The following is a 21,196-nucleotide window of genomic DNA, read 5'->3' as shown; positions in this document are numbered from 1 at the left end:
TGCACATGAGCACCCAGAAGCTAATAAGATATTGTATATTTTTATAAATCTGCTTTTTGTTGCAGTTTGTCTTTTTTTTTTTTCCCCAGAAATAAGTTTAAGAATAAAATATTGCAAAAGGGTTAGACACGAAAGATAAAAGTTTGTTTAAGAAAATTCTCCTTCAAGGAAATGACTGAAGTTATTGTTAAATATTAATACAATGGCAATCAGAAAAACGCAGTGCTGCCTGTTTCTCATCCCCCTTGCTGTGTAGCCTTGATGATAATTATTTTTTACTCAAAAACATGCTTGAAGAACTGTAGAGCTATTTTTTGTTAGCGTTTTCTCCTTAATTGTACAGCAATAAAATTCTGTCATTGTTGTTACATTTGATTAGATGGGATCAAAAAGGCCTACACTGACAGCAATGGCTTACGTTCAGGATTTTGTTTGCTGAGGTCTTCCTGCCTATTTGCAAAGCCCTGGTGACTGGAGCGCTCCCCCAGCAATCCCGAGGCCGCTGCTCTAACGCTCCACCTGGCTCCCTTATTGCTCCAGACGAAAGTTTCTTGTGTTTCTCAGGTACCCACGTGTTCCCAAGGTAATCGCAGCGCACCAGGGATACCCAGAAGAACCGTTAGGTGAAGTTCCTTGGCTTGAGTTTCTTAATATTTTTGCCCTCCGCTCCTGCAGAAAAGGCTAGCGATCCATGGAGACGTACGTAAAACCCGGGCTGCGCCAACAGCCTGCCCCAGCTCAGGTTTTGGAGCATTTATTGAGATATGAGGTGCCTTAATCAATGATGTGCACCTCGAAACACTGAAGAACGTGTCTGATCGGGAGGTGAGGAGCACACCACTCTCTGAAGGACTAGACCTCGTCGGGGCGGGTCATTTTGGGTGTCCAGAAATAAGAACAGTCAAAGTCAATAGACTCGCAAGTCTCGCTCCCTCTGTTACCATGGTGCCTTTGGCATGTGGCTTCTTCCTCTCCTGTAGGAGAGCGGCGGGTGAAGACTGGAGAGAGCTTCACCTCTCTGTAAAAAAAGATCCGACTGCAATTGGGGAATAAACCAGATCAGCGCAGTTCCCTTGAGTAAGAGCTGCAGTGGCAGAGCCGGGGCTGGCAGGGTGCTACTCGCAGCTGTGTGGGTGGGCATCTGTGCCTGAAGGAAGGTGATTACACACAGCTGCCCCAAAAGGCAGGTCATCTCTGTGTGTTGGCCATTTCTCCTCTCCGGGCGCTGGAGCTCTCCTTGCAACTGGTCGTGACACGGGTGAAGCCCCAGCTACGTGAAGCACGTCCCTTCCCAATCCCAGAGGGGTGTAATTACACGTCCCAGTTTGCATGCATCTCCAGATACGTGCAGGGTTTTACTTAATTTTTAATTCTTCTTTGCAGAGGCAGTTTTCAGTGCATTTTCATTATAGTTTTATTTGGCTCTAGCGGAGTAACAGAGAGAAGCTTCAGCCCATTCGCAGGCTCATTGTGCATGGTGGTGACAGCCACTGCCCCAAAAGGTTCAGAAATGTTTCCTTTAAATTGAAAAGAGTAAGGAATAGATAAGAACATGAAATCCATTATAGTAATAATTTTTTTTTCCTGACAAAAGGAGAATGTTTTACGTACAACAGCAAAGGGGATTTTGTTGGTGGTTTTATTCTATTTCATCTTATTTTATTTTTTACTCAGCTGTGTCTGGACCCTAATCCATATTTGGAGAAGCAACGCTGCAGACAAATCATTCTTGGAGTGAGACAAGCCCAGGGCTTGGGACAACATGGAGAAGGCAGGGAGTTGTTTTAGAGGCAAGCAAGTGCCATGGAAAGATTTTCCTCCCCAATTTCTGCATTCCTTCAGTATACTTGATCTTCATAGCTGGGACAGTACAAAGGGGAGGAGAGCTTATAGCAAATAATCATGAAAACCACCTGTCCAGAACTTTTTTAGATTTTGAAATCTCCTCCTCACTGCCTGTTTAAAGGCTGAGTTATAATTATGGCACCACCTTATTGTGCTGGATTATAGGCTGCTGAGCCCATAGTTTTAACTGTGCCAGAATGGTAGCATGGTTTATAGGCCAGCAATCCATTACATGTTACAGGAAAGCTGGTAAGGAGATCTGTGCCCCTAAGTGCGTGTTCATTTTCTCTTTGTTTCCGTAGCAGTACCTCACACAGACTTGTTTAAATGAAGCATGTCTTTAACCCCCCCCATCAAAGGTAACCGTTGTAAGTGCTGTTGGGTTTTAAGGTTAAGTAACCACAGACAGACCTCACTGCTCTTCTGTAGCCTCAGTAGCCCTCGGGGTCTGGCACAGCCCGTTTGCCTTCCCAGCGCATCCTTGCTCCGCGCCAGCCGCCGCGATGCCCTCTGCCTTGCAGCAGCGTGAAGAGTCAGCGCTGCTGCCTTGTGAAGAGACCTCATCCGCTCCGGGCTTGACCCAAAGGCCAGCTGTGCTTTGGCTCGCGTCCTCTTAAGCACTCCACTGCACAGGCACATCGGCAGTTCCCCTACCTAGAGTCTGGCTTTTGATGAATCACAGAGGAGAAGGGAGGGGAAAAAAAAAATAGAGTGGGGATTTCTTTTTTTGATAGAGAAAGGTTTACAAAAAAATAAATCCACCCTAATCTGTGAAGTATTAAGAGGGGATTTAGAGAGAGAAATGTAATCATTTTTTAATTTTAATTCCTCTGTAATTAACATTTCTTTCACAGCATTAGGAAAACTTGTTGTTAGGCTGATGCTGCTATGGCTAGTGTTCATATGAGTTGCCAAAGTCACTGTCTTTGAATTGGTGTCCCTGAAAGAGGTTGCTAAACTATGACATGTCATTTAAATAGCACTTCTTTTTCACTGTTGTGGGTAGGGATGAACAGTGCTCCTCCTATGTCCCGAGAAGTCAAGTCTAGCCATTTAGATGGAAATCGGAACAAGTGGGCGCTTGAGTGGAAAGGGCTGCGCGTGGCAGGGAGCAGGGTTTGGCTTCTGGCCGTGCTTTTAATCACAAAGCACTATTTAGGTGGTTTGTGGATATACGTACTTATTTGAAATGTTTATTTTGCCTGAGGGTTCAGCTAGTGAACTCTGCCAGGTTAGTGATGTTTCACCCGCGACTTCCAGTTTGGGGGAGAGGTGTGGGATAAGAAGCTGCCAGCCAGGTCCCAGGGGAGCCGGTGCCGACTGAACGAGAAACACGTAGGCAAGAGTAAAGCTGCAGCGTGAGTTGGCTCTTCGGCTCCTGACTCTTGCAGGCACATCATGGAGAAGAGAGAAAAGGGAGGTCCCTGCCTGCTGCTTTTGCTGCCTCCGTGGCTTCTGACCCACGGCCATGGACAGAACCGCTGTTTCTGTGCAGCTCTTTCCTACCTTGCTACCGCTGACCAAGTGGTTTGCTGTTACGTAGCCTGTGTTACTACTGTGAACCGGTGGAAGATCTACCTCACACCGTCTGGGGTCCCCTGCTCGGTGTGGCGTGTCTCTGCACTGCTTTTGTCACCTCCTGATGAATAGGATTTTACCCATAGGAGAGCCCATCCTTGTACCTTTCTCACGAGTGCCATGTTCTCCCTCAGAGCCGCCCGTGTGCTTTGGGTGGTTTTGCCCGTAGGAACCCGATGCTGGGAAGAAGAGAGATGTGTGAGTGCTGGCCCAGCTATTGCATGTGGAAGTGCTTTTTTCAGACAGAAATGGCAGATCGGCGTACATGAACAGAGGCGCGGACAGGCAAGCTAAATACAGGCATGAGTGCAGCTTCTGCATTTGGTTTTGAGAGAGCTGGGCTGCACAGATTCATTTTTGCGGTCTCTTTTGTTTGTGTAACCTCTTAATAGAAAGAAAAAAAGAAGCAGGTGAGCCTTTTATCATGCTGAAACAAATTTTGTGTTTTCCAGTGCTTAAACTTTTGTGTGAACGTGACTTTTCTTCAGGGTGTCAGGTGCCTAATCTATAAAATGAATGGGTGGCGGTTTTGTCAGGAGTGGGTCCTCTGGTGGCTTGCACTGTAGGTATGAGGTCTGCATATACCATTCGTATGTGTATCGCAGGGCTGAGATGCTGCAGTTCTCTGTGAGATAAAGTAGTCAAGCTGAAAATGAAACAAAGCTTTAACTGTATCCCTCCTTGTGTTTAGCAGAGATAAACTACAGTGGAGTCTCAGTGCTGCTCCGTTTGGCTTCTGGCAGCAGCTTTAATTGGTAAAATGCAGATTTTTTTTTTTGATCAAGAGAGGATTATTCTTGTTATCAGTCTGGAGCATCTTATTTCAAGATGAAAAGGCTTTGCTGAATTACAGATGCCAACATTTTTACAAAGCACTTTGGCGATTGACATCTCAAAGAGAAAGTATGATTTATTAGCCTATAATGGCTAACACTGAGCAGTGGGCTAGGTCCCACTGATTTGTGAAATTGCTTAATATGAATTGCCTTTTTGTGTAATTCAAGCCCCAGGTTTTTCAACTAGACTTAGAATATAAAGTGTATGACACATTACATACCTGGAAAGGGAAAAGGGTAATGGGAGTGTGTAGCTAAAAAAAGAAAAGAAAGGCAAAGGGAGAAAGAAAAAGAGAGAGAAAAAGAAAGAGAACAAAAAAGAGAGAGAGAAAAAGAGAAGGAAAAACCTACTTCTAAATCCATCTTGGTGGTGCTTTTTTACAGTAGTTTGGTTGATAACTTGGCAGGGTAAAGATTAATAACAAGCCTTGTCACTATCAGTACCTGCTTGTCGATTCTCTGTAACAGGGCTGTCTGTTCAGCATGGAAATTATTGATTAAATAAAAATTGCTATTAGATTGTGATGTGATCCATAATCACAAACAATGGTGGACATTCCTCTTTCAGATCCCAAGCCATGCATCAAGTTTTTCCTTGCAGTAATTTATATTGTGCTGACACTCGCACCCATTAGGCTTTTATCCTCTCCTACATGTGTCAAGAAAGCACTAAAAGAAAGAACAGCAGCAGTACAGCGGCAGGTAGGAACTCACTAAATTTTCAGAGAGAAGCACAACATAGCTTTCCTTCTAGTTAGCACCTTACCCCAGCAGTGAATTCTGTCAGATGAAAGCAACACCCCTTGAATTCAGGGACCTTTTTCAGAGTGTTTTCAGTGAGGACAAGAGCTTGCTTCACAAGTATTTGTACCTAAAATTACTAGTCCTTTTTTCGTTCCATTATTCCCTTGGCTCTGGTTTTATTTGTGATTGTTGTTTAAGGTATGCCCGTGGTTAGGCCCTCCATGTCAGGATGGTGTGGAAGGGGGATGCATCCAGGGATGTCCAATATGTTTTGGGGGGGTATTTTTAGCATTCTGGAGTGTGAAAGATAAGTGGGTTTCCTGTATTAATTTCTCTCTGATGCTTCCTAATTTGAGGAATCCAGGATTGGAGTGCTTCAGTTAAGACTGCATCACTTCAGGCAGGGTTAATTAAAAAGGTAGTATCTCACTGTTCTCCTCACAGCACCTGACGAGCACAGTGCCAACTTTCTTCCTTCTGTGAGAGCCTTTGTCTAAAACTAAAGGAAACTTAGTCAACATGTTTTCCAGAGTTTGGCCACTTACAGGAATTATGCCCACACAGCTTGTCTGTCCCTTTGTCTCAGAAAACTTAAACAATATTTATGTCAAAACCGATCAAGCCCACCTGGACTGGCTGCTAGGGAGAGGCATTCGTGTAGCTCTGGGCTGTGCCTTGTAGGTTGTTTTGCCAGTTACCAGCGCCAGGCAGGATTACTAAGAGAGTTTTGTACCTCTCTCTGAGAGCTGAGAATATAGAAGCTTAATACACTGTGCGTATGTGTTTTCTTGTTTGTTAGTGTAATTTTTCTTTAAGTTAGTAAAGTTAAGGCTTTATCCTTTAAACTGTTATCAGTGCTAATTATCATGCAATGTATATTTCCGTATCTCACTGCCGTTGGGGTAGTTTTTGCAGATCTTTCTTGTGCCTAAACTGTTTCCAATGTTATCACAGATGATTAAGAAAACCCACCTGCAGTATTTGACTATTTGCCACATTACACTCAGCTTAAAGGGTGTTTAACAGTGAGCTTAGCTTACCTCATTATGCAGGGCAAATATGACGTTTTCAGGCTTGGCCGCTGTCATTTCAATCAAGAGACTACTTCATTTTGCAAAGCCGGAGCATGTGCCTTGCACACCTCCCTCCAGCGCAGCCGCTTCCTCCGCGTGGATCAGAGCCAAGGGATTACAAGCCAGGAAATTAATTGCCAAGGGGATTCCGACACTTACGGTTAGTAAAAAAGCCCAAACAAAGCAGCGTGTTTTATTTCGCATTCTGTAGGCGCCAGGCTCCAGCTCGGATAGTTTTTGGATGAGGGAGAGTTACAGAGATAACAGGACTGCCCTTTGGTTTATTCCTGCAGACTTCTGGGGCTGACTGCCAGCACAAGTCTGCCCCGTTCAGACGGTGCCACAATGGTATATAGGAGAAGAAATTAATCCTGGAGTTAAACCAGACTATTTAGGACTGATTTTTAGTTACCAGAAGCCACCTGTAAGTTCACTGCAAGTCAAAGTTGGTGTGTGGAATGTAGGGCAGAAACAAAATTGGCCTTGGCTATTTTCTAAGTGCATTAGGTGATACCCTCACGTTCTACTAGGGAATCCTGTACAGTTTTCATTCCAACAGTTCAAACATACGTCTGCAGTCTAGCTACAACACAAGACTGTCTATGGTATATGTGAGAGAGTAGCAAATGTTATCCTGTGGCGAGAGAGAGGGAAGAAGGTATCTCTGCTGCCACTCCCTGGAGCATCAAGGGTAACTAACTTTTAACACGTGACAGACCTTTGCTAACCCTGACTTTGCTAGGATGTGGTTGGGATGACCAAGCCTAGCGCAGATGTAAAAGATAAATTCTAAATGCATGTCCAGTGGGAAGAAGCTGAGGGGGGTCTCAGAGGAGCAATAAACTGTTGCACATGCTGAAACTTGTTAGAAATGTTTCTTAGAGATGTTAGGAAGGAAATGCCCGAAATATCTTCTCCAGTTCAGTCATGATGTCATGGCTTTAACACACCGCTAACTTCTGTCATCCACCAGTGTTGTATTAATTCTTCCAGGATCTCCTCTGTGATGAAATAAACCTTAAAACATACATCATCTAGTAAAGATTTAGGTAATGCTTATCACCGCCATCATTTTTCTTTGTTTTTTCTGTGAAAAGTGTTGTGTGTTTTTAAGTCACTACATTCCTGACTTTATTAGGGGGTTTTGTGCATTTCATTGCAAAAAGGGGATCCGGCATTGTCTCCTGATCTGAACTGCAGCTTTCATAGATTATGTATAAGGAAACACTCAGTGCATTTTTTTGAAAAAAATCCTGCTATTCAACAGTCTGCAGACAAAGCATTGGTATTTCTGTCTTACGGGCAATTTGGATGTGTCCATGTGGTAAGCGTAGGACTCTATTTAAAAAAATTAAGAAGACTTACTGATTGATTTACGCAGTAAGATCCTGCTGAGGAATATAATTTCTTTCATTTCAAGTGAATCAGTGTTAGCTGTGCTGTAATCATTTAAAAAGTACTAAAAGCAGAATAAGGTGCATGGTTTCACAAAATCTGGTCCGAAGTTGGAACTAAACAAAGTGCGTGTTGTTCAGCAAGTCCTGTCTACGTGCGTAGTGTTACCGTCCGTATGTTTAATGGACTTGGAAGAGCAGATCCTGTTTAATTGTCTGACATTTACCTTGCCTATTTTGCCCCATTAGGAGCGTAGGATTTTCAGTAAAAGAAGGCGATGATTTACCTTTTTTGTAAGGGATCGAGTACGTTGCAAATCCCTCTGTGTAGATAGATGACCCATTGTACCAGTCTGGGAGTTTGTAAGACTTCAAAATCTTATTAGAAGAGTACTTTTTAGCTTTTCCTTGTTCTACCTTGCTGCAGCCTTTCATAGATTTGTAAGTTGGCTCATGGGATTAAGCGGTTTATCTCTGCTAATTTAAAATGATATAGAGCTGCTGTAATGTATGGTTACATTTTAACTCAAAGGGCCTGCTGGTACTAATCTGCTTGCAGTCTATCTCCAAACCCGTGCACTGAAAGGCACTGTAAATTTTAACAAATTTTTGTCATTAAAACCATACAATTTTTATAAAACAGCTCTGGATTTATGTATTCATTTGGTGTACCACAGTTGGTGGAATGTTTCGCTGTGTACTTTTTTACTTCCATTTTTTCCTGCTCAAGGCATCTTCACTGTTGAGCATTTCTTTCTTAGCTCCACCAGTCTGGTCTGTGTTGTGGAATGTAAAGATTAGAAATCTCTTCCCATTTTATTTTCTTGTGAACATGTCCTATTTTAAAGGAAAATATTACTACTTTTGAGTGTGGTTTGAACCCACGGCTCAATAACTAACTGTAAGAGCTGCTAAAGCCCCGCTCCTGCAGAGAGCTCAGTGCGTTTGGACCCAATCGAATTTAGTGGGCTCCGGGCTGCCCCAAGAGCCCGTGCGAGCAGAGCAGCTCGCAGAATCAAGATCTGCGCATCCCGGCTAGGAGCAATGGCTGGAATTTATCAAAGCCAAACAATATGGGGGGAGAATAGTTGATTTCAGGTTTAATATATACAGCAGGTCTGATTTCCATTGAAGTCAGATGAATTATGGTGGCAGGAAGGAGGCGTATAGATTTTTGTCTTCTGCGGCAATGTGGGAAAACATCCAAAGTATTTAGTTCATTCTTCTGCCTCACGTGTGCTGGTGTGCTTCTTGCAAAGTCAGGACGGTATTTTCATTCTTCATACTACTTGCAAATGAGATGAAATACCTTATTGTAATGCCTCTTTATGATGACTTCCTTCTCAAGTTTGAGAAGGAGTCGCAGGAGTTCTCTGTGGTCTTTTTTAGCCAGTGAGAAAAATCCAGAAATAGAATATATGCTTTTAAGCACTAACATCTGTAGCAGTGCTAAGTGCTGGGCTGTTCAGATTTTGTTGGGTTTTTTTAAGGTAAGGCCTGTTTTTCATGTGTGTTTTTGTTAAAGATTGTACACAGCTCTGTGAGTTCAGATTTGTAAAGAAGGAAGTCTTTGGGTACTGCCTGTGAGGGAGTTTTAATGGGTTTTAACTTGGTTTTCCTGGAAATTCTGTAGCGCTTGCATGTAAAATCAATTTTTATCCCTAAATGCAAAGATCATGAAGCAGAAAATTTTGAAGTTGAGCCTCAGGTGGTTTTCTCTCCTTCCATATTCAGTCAGTCCTTGAAGGTACCAGGCAGTGCATTTTCTAGGCAACATTCCCTGGTAACCTCAGACTTAGTGAAGGGCACATGTTTGGTTGCAGGCCAGTCTTCTACCCTCTTCCCCACCCAACTGTAGGAAAACTCTGCCCTTGTTTGTGCACTACTGCTTTGACTAGGTTGAGAGAGGAATGTATAACAGATTTTTAGGGAATGTGGAGCTCCTTGCAATAAGGAGATCTCTTGAGATCTTACAGAAGGAACAGGCATTGCACGTCCTTGCAGTCATGCCCTAGAGCTGTTTCCTGAAGGCAGGAATCCTTCCTGCACCTCAAGCTGTAGCACTCCTGCCTGTAGCCAGCTCTCGGAAAGCCTGCAGAGAGAGCTCGTGTGCATGTGTGACGGAGAAAGAAGGAAGGAGAGTAGGCAGAACACTCTAAGGATCATCAGCGCAGGGCTAGGATTGGGGAGAAGACCAACTTCAATAGCTATTGCATCGTAGAGGCTGACATCACAGTTTCATCACCTAGTCAGAGTGGGTCTTAAGCCCTTCAGCAAGCAGCCTTTGTTCAGTCTCTTCTTCCAGCCCTGGTCTTTTGCGCCAAGTCGGTGCACACTTTGCCTGGCTTCTTTCTCCCTCTGCTTTTCTCCTTGCTAGTCTGTCTTGGGTTTCTCGGTTTATGCTGCAGGCACCTTTATACAGAAGTCAGGTAAAATGTTGGTGTAATTTGGGGACCTAAATGTGCAGAGCATAAAGAACACAAAGTAAAAGTGAGCCAAACAGGGATATGTAAGATTATTTTTCTTAAGATGATTCTGTGCATTGCTGAAGTCTTGGTGAAGGTGAAAGTTGTAATGGGGTTCTACCTGTCAGCTCGCCTTTTCCAAAATGGATTACTCTCCAGCAAAAGGCTGTCTTTGCTGTTAGCATGGCAAGTTACACGGTCAGTGCAGCGCTCAAACTGTACATCTGAACACACACAGTTTGCACTGAGAAAGATGCTGGAGTGAGTGGCAGCTGGAGGAGAGTTGACCAGCGTCGACGCGGTGGTGTGGAGCGCGTAATGCAAACTGCAGGAGTTGTGCACAGGAACGCACTGCGGTGGAGGCAACCGGGAAGGCAGCCAGGGCGGGGAAGTAATGCAGGTGGCAGACAGGTAGGAGAAAGTGGTTGGGAGAAATTTCAGAAATTCCAGCTTGCAGTTTTCCCCTTGTACTTTTTCAGGAGTGGTGGGGGGCTCTTTTTCAGGAGTGGTGGGGGGTGTCCCTACAGGCTCCTTCATCCCAGTGCCCCAAGAACTTAGTCATCCTCATGGTCGCCCTGTTGCATCTTTCCCTGCTTGAGCAGTTCTCAGGAGAGCAGAACATAGCTTTGGAGGGCAGAGACATAACCAAAACATACCTGTTTGAGAACAGTTGACCTGAGCCTCTGGTTGTGGTTTCCACTTTCAGTTCCTTCACTTCTCTGCTGCAGCTCCCTCACACAAATTCAGTTAGCCCTGTCCTTGGGCAAGTCACAATTCAGGTGGTTCAAGAGAGGGGTGGAGCTTTTTTTGTTGTTGTAACATCACAGTATATGGAAGTTGGGATCCCTTGCTTGAACTAAGGCAAATGCAATACAGAGTGTCAGTGCTGGAGGAAGTGGCAAAGCCCAGTTATTACAGCAGCGCGCTTTGAAAAATTATTTCCGTATGTTTGGGGTGAAAAAAAAAGAAAGAGTAAAGAAAGCTGGAATTCCTGTAACACACCAGCTTCACCTCTTAACCTCCCAGCTAGTAAAACAAGAAGCAACCTTCAAGAAAGAGATGGCGCTTGTTCTCTTCCCTAACTGTCTAAAATTATCAGAGAAGAAACAAAGCTGAGAGTCATCAAAACATCTTTCCTACCACTGTAGATGTAGAACAATTAATGTCCACAACATTTATGTTGATGTTCTGGCAGAATCTTATTTATAAAATTTCCAGGTTTAGGAAGTAAAGATGCAATTTCTGCCCATTGCTTTATAGCTCCATGCTCTTACACAGGCAATCAAGGGAGAGCTGTAAAACATTGCCCTTGATGGAGCTGCATTTTGCTGCTAACAGATTTAATGGTATTGTATATGGGAATATGTGTATATTAAATGAAACAAGAACAAGATGTGATCTTATTGGGAAAGAATCCCTGCAATATCCCATAAGTTCCATTGCCTTCACAGAATATCCCAAAGCCTACCAAAAAAGCTGTGCAAAACCTGGAAACATAGATACAGGCTGGGGGAGTCAGATCCCAGCCTGATGAGGAAGCTGTGTTTGCCCTGTTGGTATTATATCACATCCACGCTGTATAACTACTATATCAGAGATTAAAAGAAGGTCATGCTGTATTATGAACTGCTGTCTTTATTTTTAGGATTAGATAACTTTTCTCTTTTTTTTTTCCCCCACTGATTCCCTTTATGTCCTAAGGGCAGATCCTTTCTCTTGGGTCAGGAATGTAATAAGGCAGGTTTGCCTCTCTCCAGGATATTGTGTCTGTCTCACTGTGTTTAAATTGCCACGGAAAGCTCTTCTGAGCAAAATACAGTATTTTCTTTGTACAAGAGCCAACGATTGACGTATCCTTGGGGACTTCTCTGTCTTTAGCATTTAAACATACAAGTTGGATATGTTTAACCTATTGATAGGCAACGAAGACAACTACAGAATTTATTGCAAAAGAACAAAAGGAGAAGCAGAAAGAAAACATCTTTTTTTTAACTTGGGGATTGAGAACTTTTATTGCTGCTGTTAGTGCAGAGAAATGAAAAAAAATCAGACCTGTATCTTCAGCTGAAACAGTGAGGTGAGAAGAAAACAGTCCTGGTGGGTTGTGTCGTTTGAATTAGCGTATTCCCATTTTAGTAATGCAATTTCACATTTAGAGAACAAGACCTCTCCAAGCCCATACATAAAAAATAATTTGATTCGCCATGGCTTGGTTAAACAGCATTTTGGCAAAAAAGATGACTCCTGGTCAGGCTTACAGTAAACTCCACAAAACGCAAGTGTTCATTAATTATTATTAGTTTGACTGCTCTTGGTCTCCGTGCATTCCCCACTTCCGAACTTGTATGCTCCATGAGACAGGAACAGCCTATTTCCATGTGTTGCATTGACCCTGGATCTTCAATACATTTTTAAATATGACTATAAACCCGGTCTTCTCCCAGTGGCAGCTGTGCTGGCCCAAGACAGCTGTTGACCCCAACTGTTTGTTGCAACATCTCTGAGGTTCCCCTCAGCCTGCCCTTCACATGGGAATGCTTCCTCGGACGCTGGAGTCAAAACAGCCAGATGAACACAGTGAAGAAGCAGTTTATGAGCTATTGAGGCAGTCATATTGAAGTACAGCAACGTCTTGCTAAGAAAAGGCGATGAGCTGTTACAGGGCAGAACCATGCAGTGTCTTGGCATGGCCAGAACATGATGTGATCACACTCCCCCCAGCCACTTCCTCCTTTCTTACTCTTTTGATCCTCTCTTCCAGCCATTGGTTTCCATGCTCCCCTTCTGTTCCTATCATCCCTATCCATCTACTTCTGTGTGCTGTCTCAAGTTATAAATCATCATTATTTTTCAGTTGACTTGAGCTTCTAATTTTGATCCCTCCCTTTCTTCATTGACTGCTATTGCCAGTTCTCAAGGGAGAGAGATGGGAATCCAGAACGGCACAGTAATAAATGAGCTTCAGGCATGAATTCAACTGGAGTGCTGACTGAGGTGTAATTTCTTATAATTAGGTATTAACAGTCATGGACACAGAGTTCATATATTAAGTTTGTAAAGTGGTGTAAGTTATATTCCCTATTTTCCACATTTCCACGTACTTCACTCCTTTTTGAAATAGCCGTCTTTTTGAAACTTTCTTTTAGTGATTTGATTTTTCTGAGTAAAATGAGTAAAACCTTTTTAGTCACACTGGATTTACAAACATTTGCAGTACCTTTTTTTTTTTTATACTGTTATGAAACTCACACTCCTCTCACATGTAACTCCAAAATATCTGATTATTGAAATACGGTATGCCACTAGTACTCATTTAGGTTTACAATCATGGCCAAATACAGGGAGTACAGGGGGCTTCATTTGTTAATAGTGGAAAACTTTGAAAATTAAGTATTGAGATTGAATGACAAGATCAAACACTGCGAGGTGAGGAGAGCAGCGCGCAGACAGAGTATTTAGTGCATTCATTATACACAGAGGAAATTGCCATGCAGTGCTTTTAAGATCCAGCTGATTTTAACTGTGGGTATTCCATTTCAGCAAAGGTGTCAAGACTGTCGAGGCGATGACCTGCTTTGGGCCAGCTCAGCAGATTGTATAAATTGTCATATTGCTAATCAGCATTAACAGAGATCTGTCAGAACAGCATTTCTTAAATCTTCCATAAAGTATGCAAGACAGCCACAAGAACTCTTAATAGAATAACAATAAATGCAGCCAAAGGAAAGAAAGCAGGAGTGGAGATAGTTACCTGAGCTTCTCCACAGGTATGTGCCTGTGCAGAAATGCAGAGTTCTTCATGTATAGCTATAGCTTCCACTTGGCTTTAGGAACTGCAAGCAGCTTAAGCATTTGTGCTACCATAAAGGTTTAAAGCAGCTTAAGTGCTTCTTCCATCTCAGGAACTAAAAATGGCTTAAGTACTTATGCCACCCTAAGGACATGAGGTCAAAAGCGTACTCTTGACTTGTGCAACAGGGAGGAGACATCCGTCTCTTGTGGTTGTTTAGCCTGGTTGTGCCTGCAGACGTTCTTTAGTAGGGAGAGGGCAGACGGGATCCATACCTATTTTCCAGCAGATAAGAGGAAATTAAAATGCATGCATTGTTCTAGCAGAGAGTCACAGAGGTTAGAGAGTGACTCGATTGCAGTGATTGGAATGTGTCCGAAAAGTCTGCTGGGCATTTCACTCCACAGCAATGCGGGTTTTTTTCCTCCTCACAATGGGATTTCTATTGTTGTGGGATATTTCCTGCCTCACCAAGACCTCCTTTATATCCTGACTCCTTTACAAAGCTTTTGTCTGTCCATCTTGCTGTGGATCATGGAGTTAATCCTTATCGAGATGTTAATGAGATGGTAGGGAGGCCTGCCTGATGTCATCTCTTAGTTGCCTGACTACCTAAAATGGTAGCGAGGAGCAGTGATGAGCTGTGGATTGTATCCCTGGGGAGCAGGCAAGCATGGGTACTTGCTCAAGTGCTGCCCTGTCACTTCTCTGAATGCTGATACTCTTTTTACAATCCCTCGGATATCAGGAAGCTGTGTGGGTCAAAAACCTCAAAAGTATGCACACCACTCAAGAACAAGTGACCACTTCTGGTGGGAATCAGAAGCCTAAATACTTCTATGCATGTGGGCTTTAGCTTTCCTGGGTCTTAAGTCTCTGCCTCTACTGTGGCTGTAGCAGTAGATACAGTTCCCCAAGGTTTGTTATTAGGAGGGGTGCATTCACAAGCTATGAGGTACTGAGATGCTTTGGTAATGGTCTCAAGTCCAAAGCGAAGGAGAGATCTGTACCTATAGCTAAGCGAGGACAGAGAATTCTGTTACACCAAGTCTGACAAGCTCTGGTGTACTTCACACTATTCCGGTCGAGAAGGTTGAAGTCGTACTAGAGCAGTTGAGGAGGAGGGCTGAGAGGACCACTGAGGAGGGATGGACTAACACAGTCCTGGTAGTGGCAATGAGGAACCTGGGAACAAAATGACGGGCAGGACACAGTGACTTCCACACCTCAAGCCAAAGCAGGGTAAGAGGAGGAATGAGGACTTGGTCATCCTAGAGAAGACCAGGAGGAATCATCTTATTTAATCCAGCAAATGAAGGCAGAGAGGAAAATGCTTTCTGTTAGTTGGGATGAGGGAGAGAAATAAACATTGTGCAGGGGAGCAGAGCTGTTTAAGCTAAAGGATAGTGTTGGCACAAGAACAAATGAATATAAATTGGCTGTGAATAAATTGAAGCTAGAAATTAGTTGCTAACCAGCAGAGGAGTGAGTTCCTAGAAGAGCCTTCCACCGGGAGCAGATCATCGACGTACTTAGAAGATGAAGCTTGCTCCATTCGTGACCGGGATTATGTGTAGCGGAGCTTGCCACAGCGAGGGATGGGCCTGATGTCCAGGAACCCTCCTCTTGTCTCTAACTGTATGTGGGCTTAAGGACAAACCTACATCCCCTGTGCAAAACACACAAATACGAGTCCTCCCTGCAGGACTTACAGGTCAGGGACAACTAATCCCCTTCCAAACCAGCCTCAGAGCTACCCAGTCTGCTACTGCCGGACGCAATCTCTGCGCATTTTCCCTCCGCAGCCCATGGGCTCTGCAGCTCCCTTGTGCCGCTGCGGGATGAGCTGTGTTTAGCAGCCATTCCACTGCAACGCCTCTGCGCCCTTCACTCTTCATCTCCTACACAGCAAAAGCTCTGCTGGCTTGAGGGACTTTCTGTGGCAGTACAGACCAGGGGGAGATTTGTGCTACAAGGTGGCTTAAATGCTGCTTCTGCTTGATGTCGGTGGTGAGGCTTAGTGAGGAGTTATTTAGCACCTCCTTTTTAAATTTTTAAAATACAGCTAAATAACTGTGAAAAGGTAAGAGTCTAGAATTGTCATTGAATAACTGAAATTGAACCGGTTTTTGGCAATGGTGTTATGCCTTCCACTCTGCCACTAACTTACCACATTATACTAATAAAGCATGGTCTCTTTGCAGTTTTCTCCTGGCATACGTAGGGTAGTGTGTCTAGGTTGAAAAGCAGAATCAGGAGATTTTCCCAGTGTTTTCTGCTTTATCCACTAAATAACACTTTGCTTTTACATGCAGTGTGAGTTGCAGGGTGACAATCATTCTTTTTCTGTTGTTCCTAACTCATTCTGCCGGTACGAAGGGGCTTTCCTTCTGCTGTTTGACTAACAGTGAGAGCACATTTAACCTTTGTTTATGTATTGAATAGCTAATGGGTACCAAACAGCCAGCTAGGATATGCTTAGATACTCCTTCTACTCTAAAAAACACATGGAGGAGGGAAATAAATAGAACAGTAAGATTATTGCAGGTCGTACCTCCAGTGTCACCACACATGGTCTGCTACAAGATGAAGTTGCATGTATGCATTGATTATATGAGAACCTGTATGTTTTAAGGTGTTCCCTTTTCAAGTAGTATTTCTTACCATGTAAGCATTTATGTTCCCAGGACACTGCAGGTTGTGCTTCCTGTAACCTCTGTTTTTTGATCTTCCCCAGGAGGGATGACAGGCCAGCTTCAGCCTTGATTTTGGTGAATTTGGTGGCATTTTTGCTCTGGAATTGAAATCCATCTCAGAGCTTCCTCCTTCAAAGCCAGGGTGTTCTGAGACGAAAAACAGTATTTAGGTCAGCTCCCTCTGTTCATTTTAGGGTATTTTGGAGCCAAATGATAACAACAACATTATTTAAAGAAAAGAAAATGAACCAGGACAGACTGAGATTTGGTAATGACACTGAAGTGGCATGAAAGTGACTGGTATTCTGCAAATGACCCCTGTTTAGCAGCTTTTTGGAGCTGTGTGCAATGGGAGATAGCTATTAGAATTCCAGCTTTTAATGGGGGCTTTTTTTTTTTCAGGTCAGAAATTCTTAATAATACAGAGCTGGTGCTTCAGAGCCTTATGTTAGCAAACCTGACACTAGGGAGTAATATCATTGGCTTTCATGCGCCTATTTACTGTAATAAGGATTACCGATGTAAGTAAAACTTGCAGGTTTGGGCCTACAAAATTAAAAGAAAAGCCTTTTCACACCCTGAAACTGCATCAAAATTCAGTTTCACCAGGAAAAAAAAATCCTTCTGATCTAGTCCCTGGAATGTGACATTTCATGGGTGTAATAAGGTTACAAACAGATTATAAATTGAAACCCTATAAATCCTTATTGTACTGTACCAAAGCTTCTGCTTTGCATAATACTCTTATTCCTGACTGTTCTTTGTTTTACAAGCTCAAAACTATTCATTCCCTCTCATAATAGAGACCAGGGAGCCAAAAACACTGTGCAAAATCCAAAGGTAATTATCCAAGTCAAAGAACCTGAATGCCAGAGTTCACAAACTTCTGAACTTTTCTAATTGCTGTTGTTCACACAGCAAGACCTCCCTCTTCCTTTAAACACTTAAATATTGCACATTGTCTCTGCCAAATGATAATGGTAAAAAATCCCGGTGTAGATGTAGTGCCTGGTTTGTATTTGTGTAGTTCTGCCTACGTGCCCGTAGCAGATGACTGCTCAGTTTTCAAATCATAACTCGAGCGAGTGAGGGCATTTGAATCTGACCCTACGTGGCCAGGGTTTCAAATGCTGTGTATCTCCTTACCTGAGAGCACTGCTGGTTTCTGCTGTTGGCTTCCTGCTTGTGCCGATTTAATGTCTAGCAAGTGTCTTCTTCCAGACCAGCCTTCCAGTATTTGGGCACATTTATAGGTCTGCTAAAATACCACCCCTCTGCAAAAAGCAATTGAGCAGCTCACTTGAGAGCTAAAGCAATCACGCAGATTAGCAGATGATGTCATGGGCTTCTTTCTTCTAGGCTTTACCTGAAGGTGAAGATGCTCAGAGGGTTTGAATGAGAATGAGATGGCTTTGCAGGTGAGCTCTCAGAGGCCACTTGGAGCCTCAAAGCAATGAAGGGGAACAGCGTGAAGAGGGGTTTGATTGTAGGAAAAGCACAGGGAGTAGGAAAGGAGTGACAGGATAAGAGAGCAGGGCAGACGAGTACAGAGGGACACAGTTGTGCAGTGACCTAAGGGTGATTGCAAGATACTTGGCAGGTGAATGAGTGGAGTGATGGAGAGAGGCGAATGATCGAGTCACCATCCTGGACAAGCTTTGTCAGCTGCTGCAGGGAGCCTGGGCTGGGGAGGGAGTGAGGACAGGAATTTTATGCCCATGAGAAAGGCTGGAGGTCTGGAGGGCAAGGAACGAGCTCATTTGCATGGGCAAAGAGAAAAGGTGTCCTATGGAGAATCTCTCTGAAAGACTGTCCGTGGTGCCTGCGTGTCCACACAGCGGGAGGGAAAGGGAAGTGCTGTTGTGAACTGATTGAACCAGCCTTGAAGTTTTTGTATCGAATGGAAAGCCTGTGTCACACACTCAATTTTCATTTCCCTCTTCGCCGTGTTAAGTTTAACCAAATAACTCACAGTCTGTAATGTTTACAGCAAGATTTGGCTAAAAATTACTTTAATGCATTGAGTTTTGTCCCGTTACTTCTCTTTCAGGAGAGACGAGTGCACGTTAACCTCGTTGTACTCTTCCGATGCCATTTCACAGTGCAGGGCATCTGTACGCTTTTGCTACGGGCGTGTCTAGTATGAATGGACTAGAGATCTGCACTTGAAACATAAAACTCCTGCAGATTACATGTTGTACCTTGTCCAGCACATCTGCTCTCTTCATGCGCTCTGCGCCCCATCACAACTTTTAAGAAATGGCAATAAAGTTTCAGAAGGAGAAAAAGAGCAGTCATCTTTTATAGGCAATGCACATCTGTTTGCCATGGCAATGCCGCATAATTGTGAAGTGATTTTATTTGGTTTTCTGATTGTTTTCAGGACTTCAGAAAAGATCGGGATTATCTTCTTTGTGTTCCAGTATGAACTACTGAGTTTCTGTATGGCTGGCTTTTTCTGTGAGCTACTTACGGAGTGGATCCAGATTTCATTCTTGTTCTGTGATCAAATATAAACTCTGGAAGGATTTTGTCTAGTACCTTAATGGAAATAATCGCATTCGCTGAGAAATGTGGCCATCTAGTGGCACAGCTGGTAAGCTGTGGTAGAAAGTACAGCAATGGGGAAGTCTCTGAGGCAGGGTTTCTCCAAGAGAGTTGGGGAAGATGAGTCAGGGAGCTCCCGCTGAAATTCCAGCCTTCATAAGCCTTTGAAGGTCCAGGGGTAGGGTGCTTTTGTTGTTTTCTGAAGCTGTGCAAGAAAAATTCAAACAGTTAAACCTTGAAAAAACAGACCTATCTTGAGGCCAGACCTGATTCACCTGCCCGTTTCTGCTCAGAAACACAATCAGTGAGAATTAAATCCATATTTAAATGCTCTGCTGAACTGGATCTTAGTGAAGGGAACAGAGCAAGTTACTTTTCTGGAAGAGTAAAAGGTACACAGCCCCGGCCTGTCCCTGCATACACTCACACAGATGACACTGACCACAGCAAGACGTGTCCATGCGTGTCAACAGGCCTGGGGCAGGTGTTGCTCCCAGCAACTTCCAGGCGGAGCCGTACTTGGCAATGGCAAAAGCTGGCTTGATGGGGTGCTTCGGAGCTCGGAGATTTTTGTTGCTGCAGCGTGTAGGGTTTTTTTCCCCCACCACGATGTGTACACTAACCCAGTACATTTACTGAAAGAACATATGGGTAGCAGGGAGAACCATTAAAAGTTTTGGTGAAAACTTGGTTTAACAGTTCTGTTGATTTTCAGGTTGGAGGATGTGTTTTTAAATGCCTGATTTTGTTAACCTTGTTTGTGTTGAGTGGCACTTAAGTAAAGTTTCCCTGATCTAAGAAGGCATTACTCAATGTGAATCGCACAAGTGGTGCCATGCAGGAAATTATCCAGGATCCATTTAACAACCTGTACCCCTGAGGCCTGATCCAAAGCTTGTTGATGTCAGTAGAAACAAATTCATAGGCCTCGGTGGACTTCCAACGAGATCTATGAGTTGAACCCCGTTGGAGCACAAACAATCTTCTTACTCTTTCAGTACCACAGGGTCCTGGTTCACACCGGAGCCCTCTGGTGCTGTTCCAGTGCGAAGCTGCGGGAAGGCTGATGATGGTGTTACGTTTCTGTTAAACTGTAATCTCTCTTCTACCTGAACAGCATATAAACAATGACCATATACACGGCGAGAAGAAAGAGTTTGTGTGCCGATGGCTGGACTGTTCCCGGGAGCAGAAACCATTCAAAGCCCAGTATATGCTGGTGGTCCACATGAGGAGACATACAGGGGAAAAGCCACACAAATGCACTGTGAGTAAAAGTCTGTCAGACTTTTGTTGGAGAAGAGACTACCATGTCTGCTTTGTTATCCAGCTTGCTCAGATGACAAGAGGTTTAGGAGAAGGGATTCATGGGATAATTTGCCCCACCTCCTCAAATTTAAAGTGCAAAGAAACCCCCAAAGTCATTATTAAACAGGGCTCTGTTTGCTTAGTTATTTAAAAGCACTTTCTCTTAACAGAGCTGGGTGTTACTGCTGGCCACCAGCCTCCTAATGACTTTGCAATGGATTTCTGTCTTCGATGAAGTACACAAATACTCTGCTCTCCTGTAAGAGAAGATTTACATAATGCTGGAAGCATTTTCACTTGAGCTGTGATGGGGTTTGCCTGGGTAAAATTAAAATCCAACAAATCAACACAAATTTACATTGGGCAAGGTTATGAAGGCTTGGAAAGTTTCTAAACTTTTATAGGTCAGCTTTTACTGTTTCCTGCGAGTGGGAAGATTAAAATTAATCCAGACTTACTTTTTGTCTGCAGTTTGAAGGTTGTACAAAGGCCTACTCCAGACTAGAAAACTTGAAAACGCACTTGAGATCTCACACCGGAGAGAAACCATATGTGTGTGAACATGAAGGCTGCAACAAAGCTTTCTCCAATGCATCCGACAGGGCCAAGCACCAAAACAGAACTCATTCCAATGAGGTAAGTAAGCACAGTAATAACACACAAAGTAATAAAATTCTGTATTGAACGGACTTACAGTGTTGTCATAGCAATTTATGCCAGAGGACAGGCACAGAAACCCTCAGCAATCTGAAAGGAATGTAAGTTCTAGATGGCTCTTACCAGCACAATCATTCCCATGTCATACAGACCTAGAGAGCCTGCTGATCTTTTTGTTAAGTGTAAGAGAGGTTTGAAGGAGGGGTGCAATGGAAACACAAGCGTTAACCAGGACAGATCCTGGTTTCCCTGAAAAACTCCCA

The 21,196-nt window shown here is 43.5% G+C and overlaps 1 protein-coding gene across 1 annotated transcript in view; it reads left to right on the top strand.

The window, feature by feature from the left end:
* Positions 1 to 21,196, top strand: part of GLI3 (GLI family zinc finger 3) — a 72,519-nt gene that overhangs the window by 41,589 nt on the left and 9,734 nt on the right. The window contains 2 exon segments of the mRNA XM_010285535.1: positions 20,086 to 20,235; positions 20,748 to 20,912. Coding sequence (XP_010283837.1) covers positions 20,086 to 20,235; positions 20,748 to 20,912 — 315 coding nt within the window.

Source organism: Phaethon lepturus, unplaced genomic scaffold, assembly GCF_000687285.1.
Source record: "Phaethon lepturus isolate BGI_N335 unplaced genomic scaffold, ASM68728v1 scaffold9170, whole genome shotgun sequence".
Classification (NCBI taxonomy): Eukaryota; Metazoa; Chordata; class Aves; order Phaethontiformes; family Phaethontidae; genus Phaethon; species Phaethon lepturus.
Note: the sequence above shows the minus strand (reverse complement) of the source record. Positions and strands in the feature narration are given on the sequence as shown.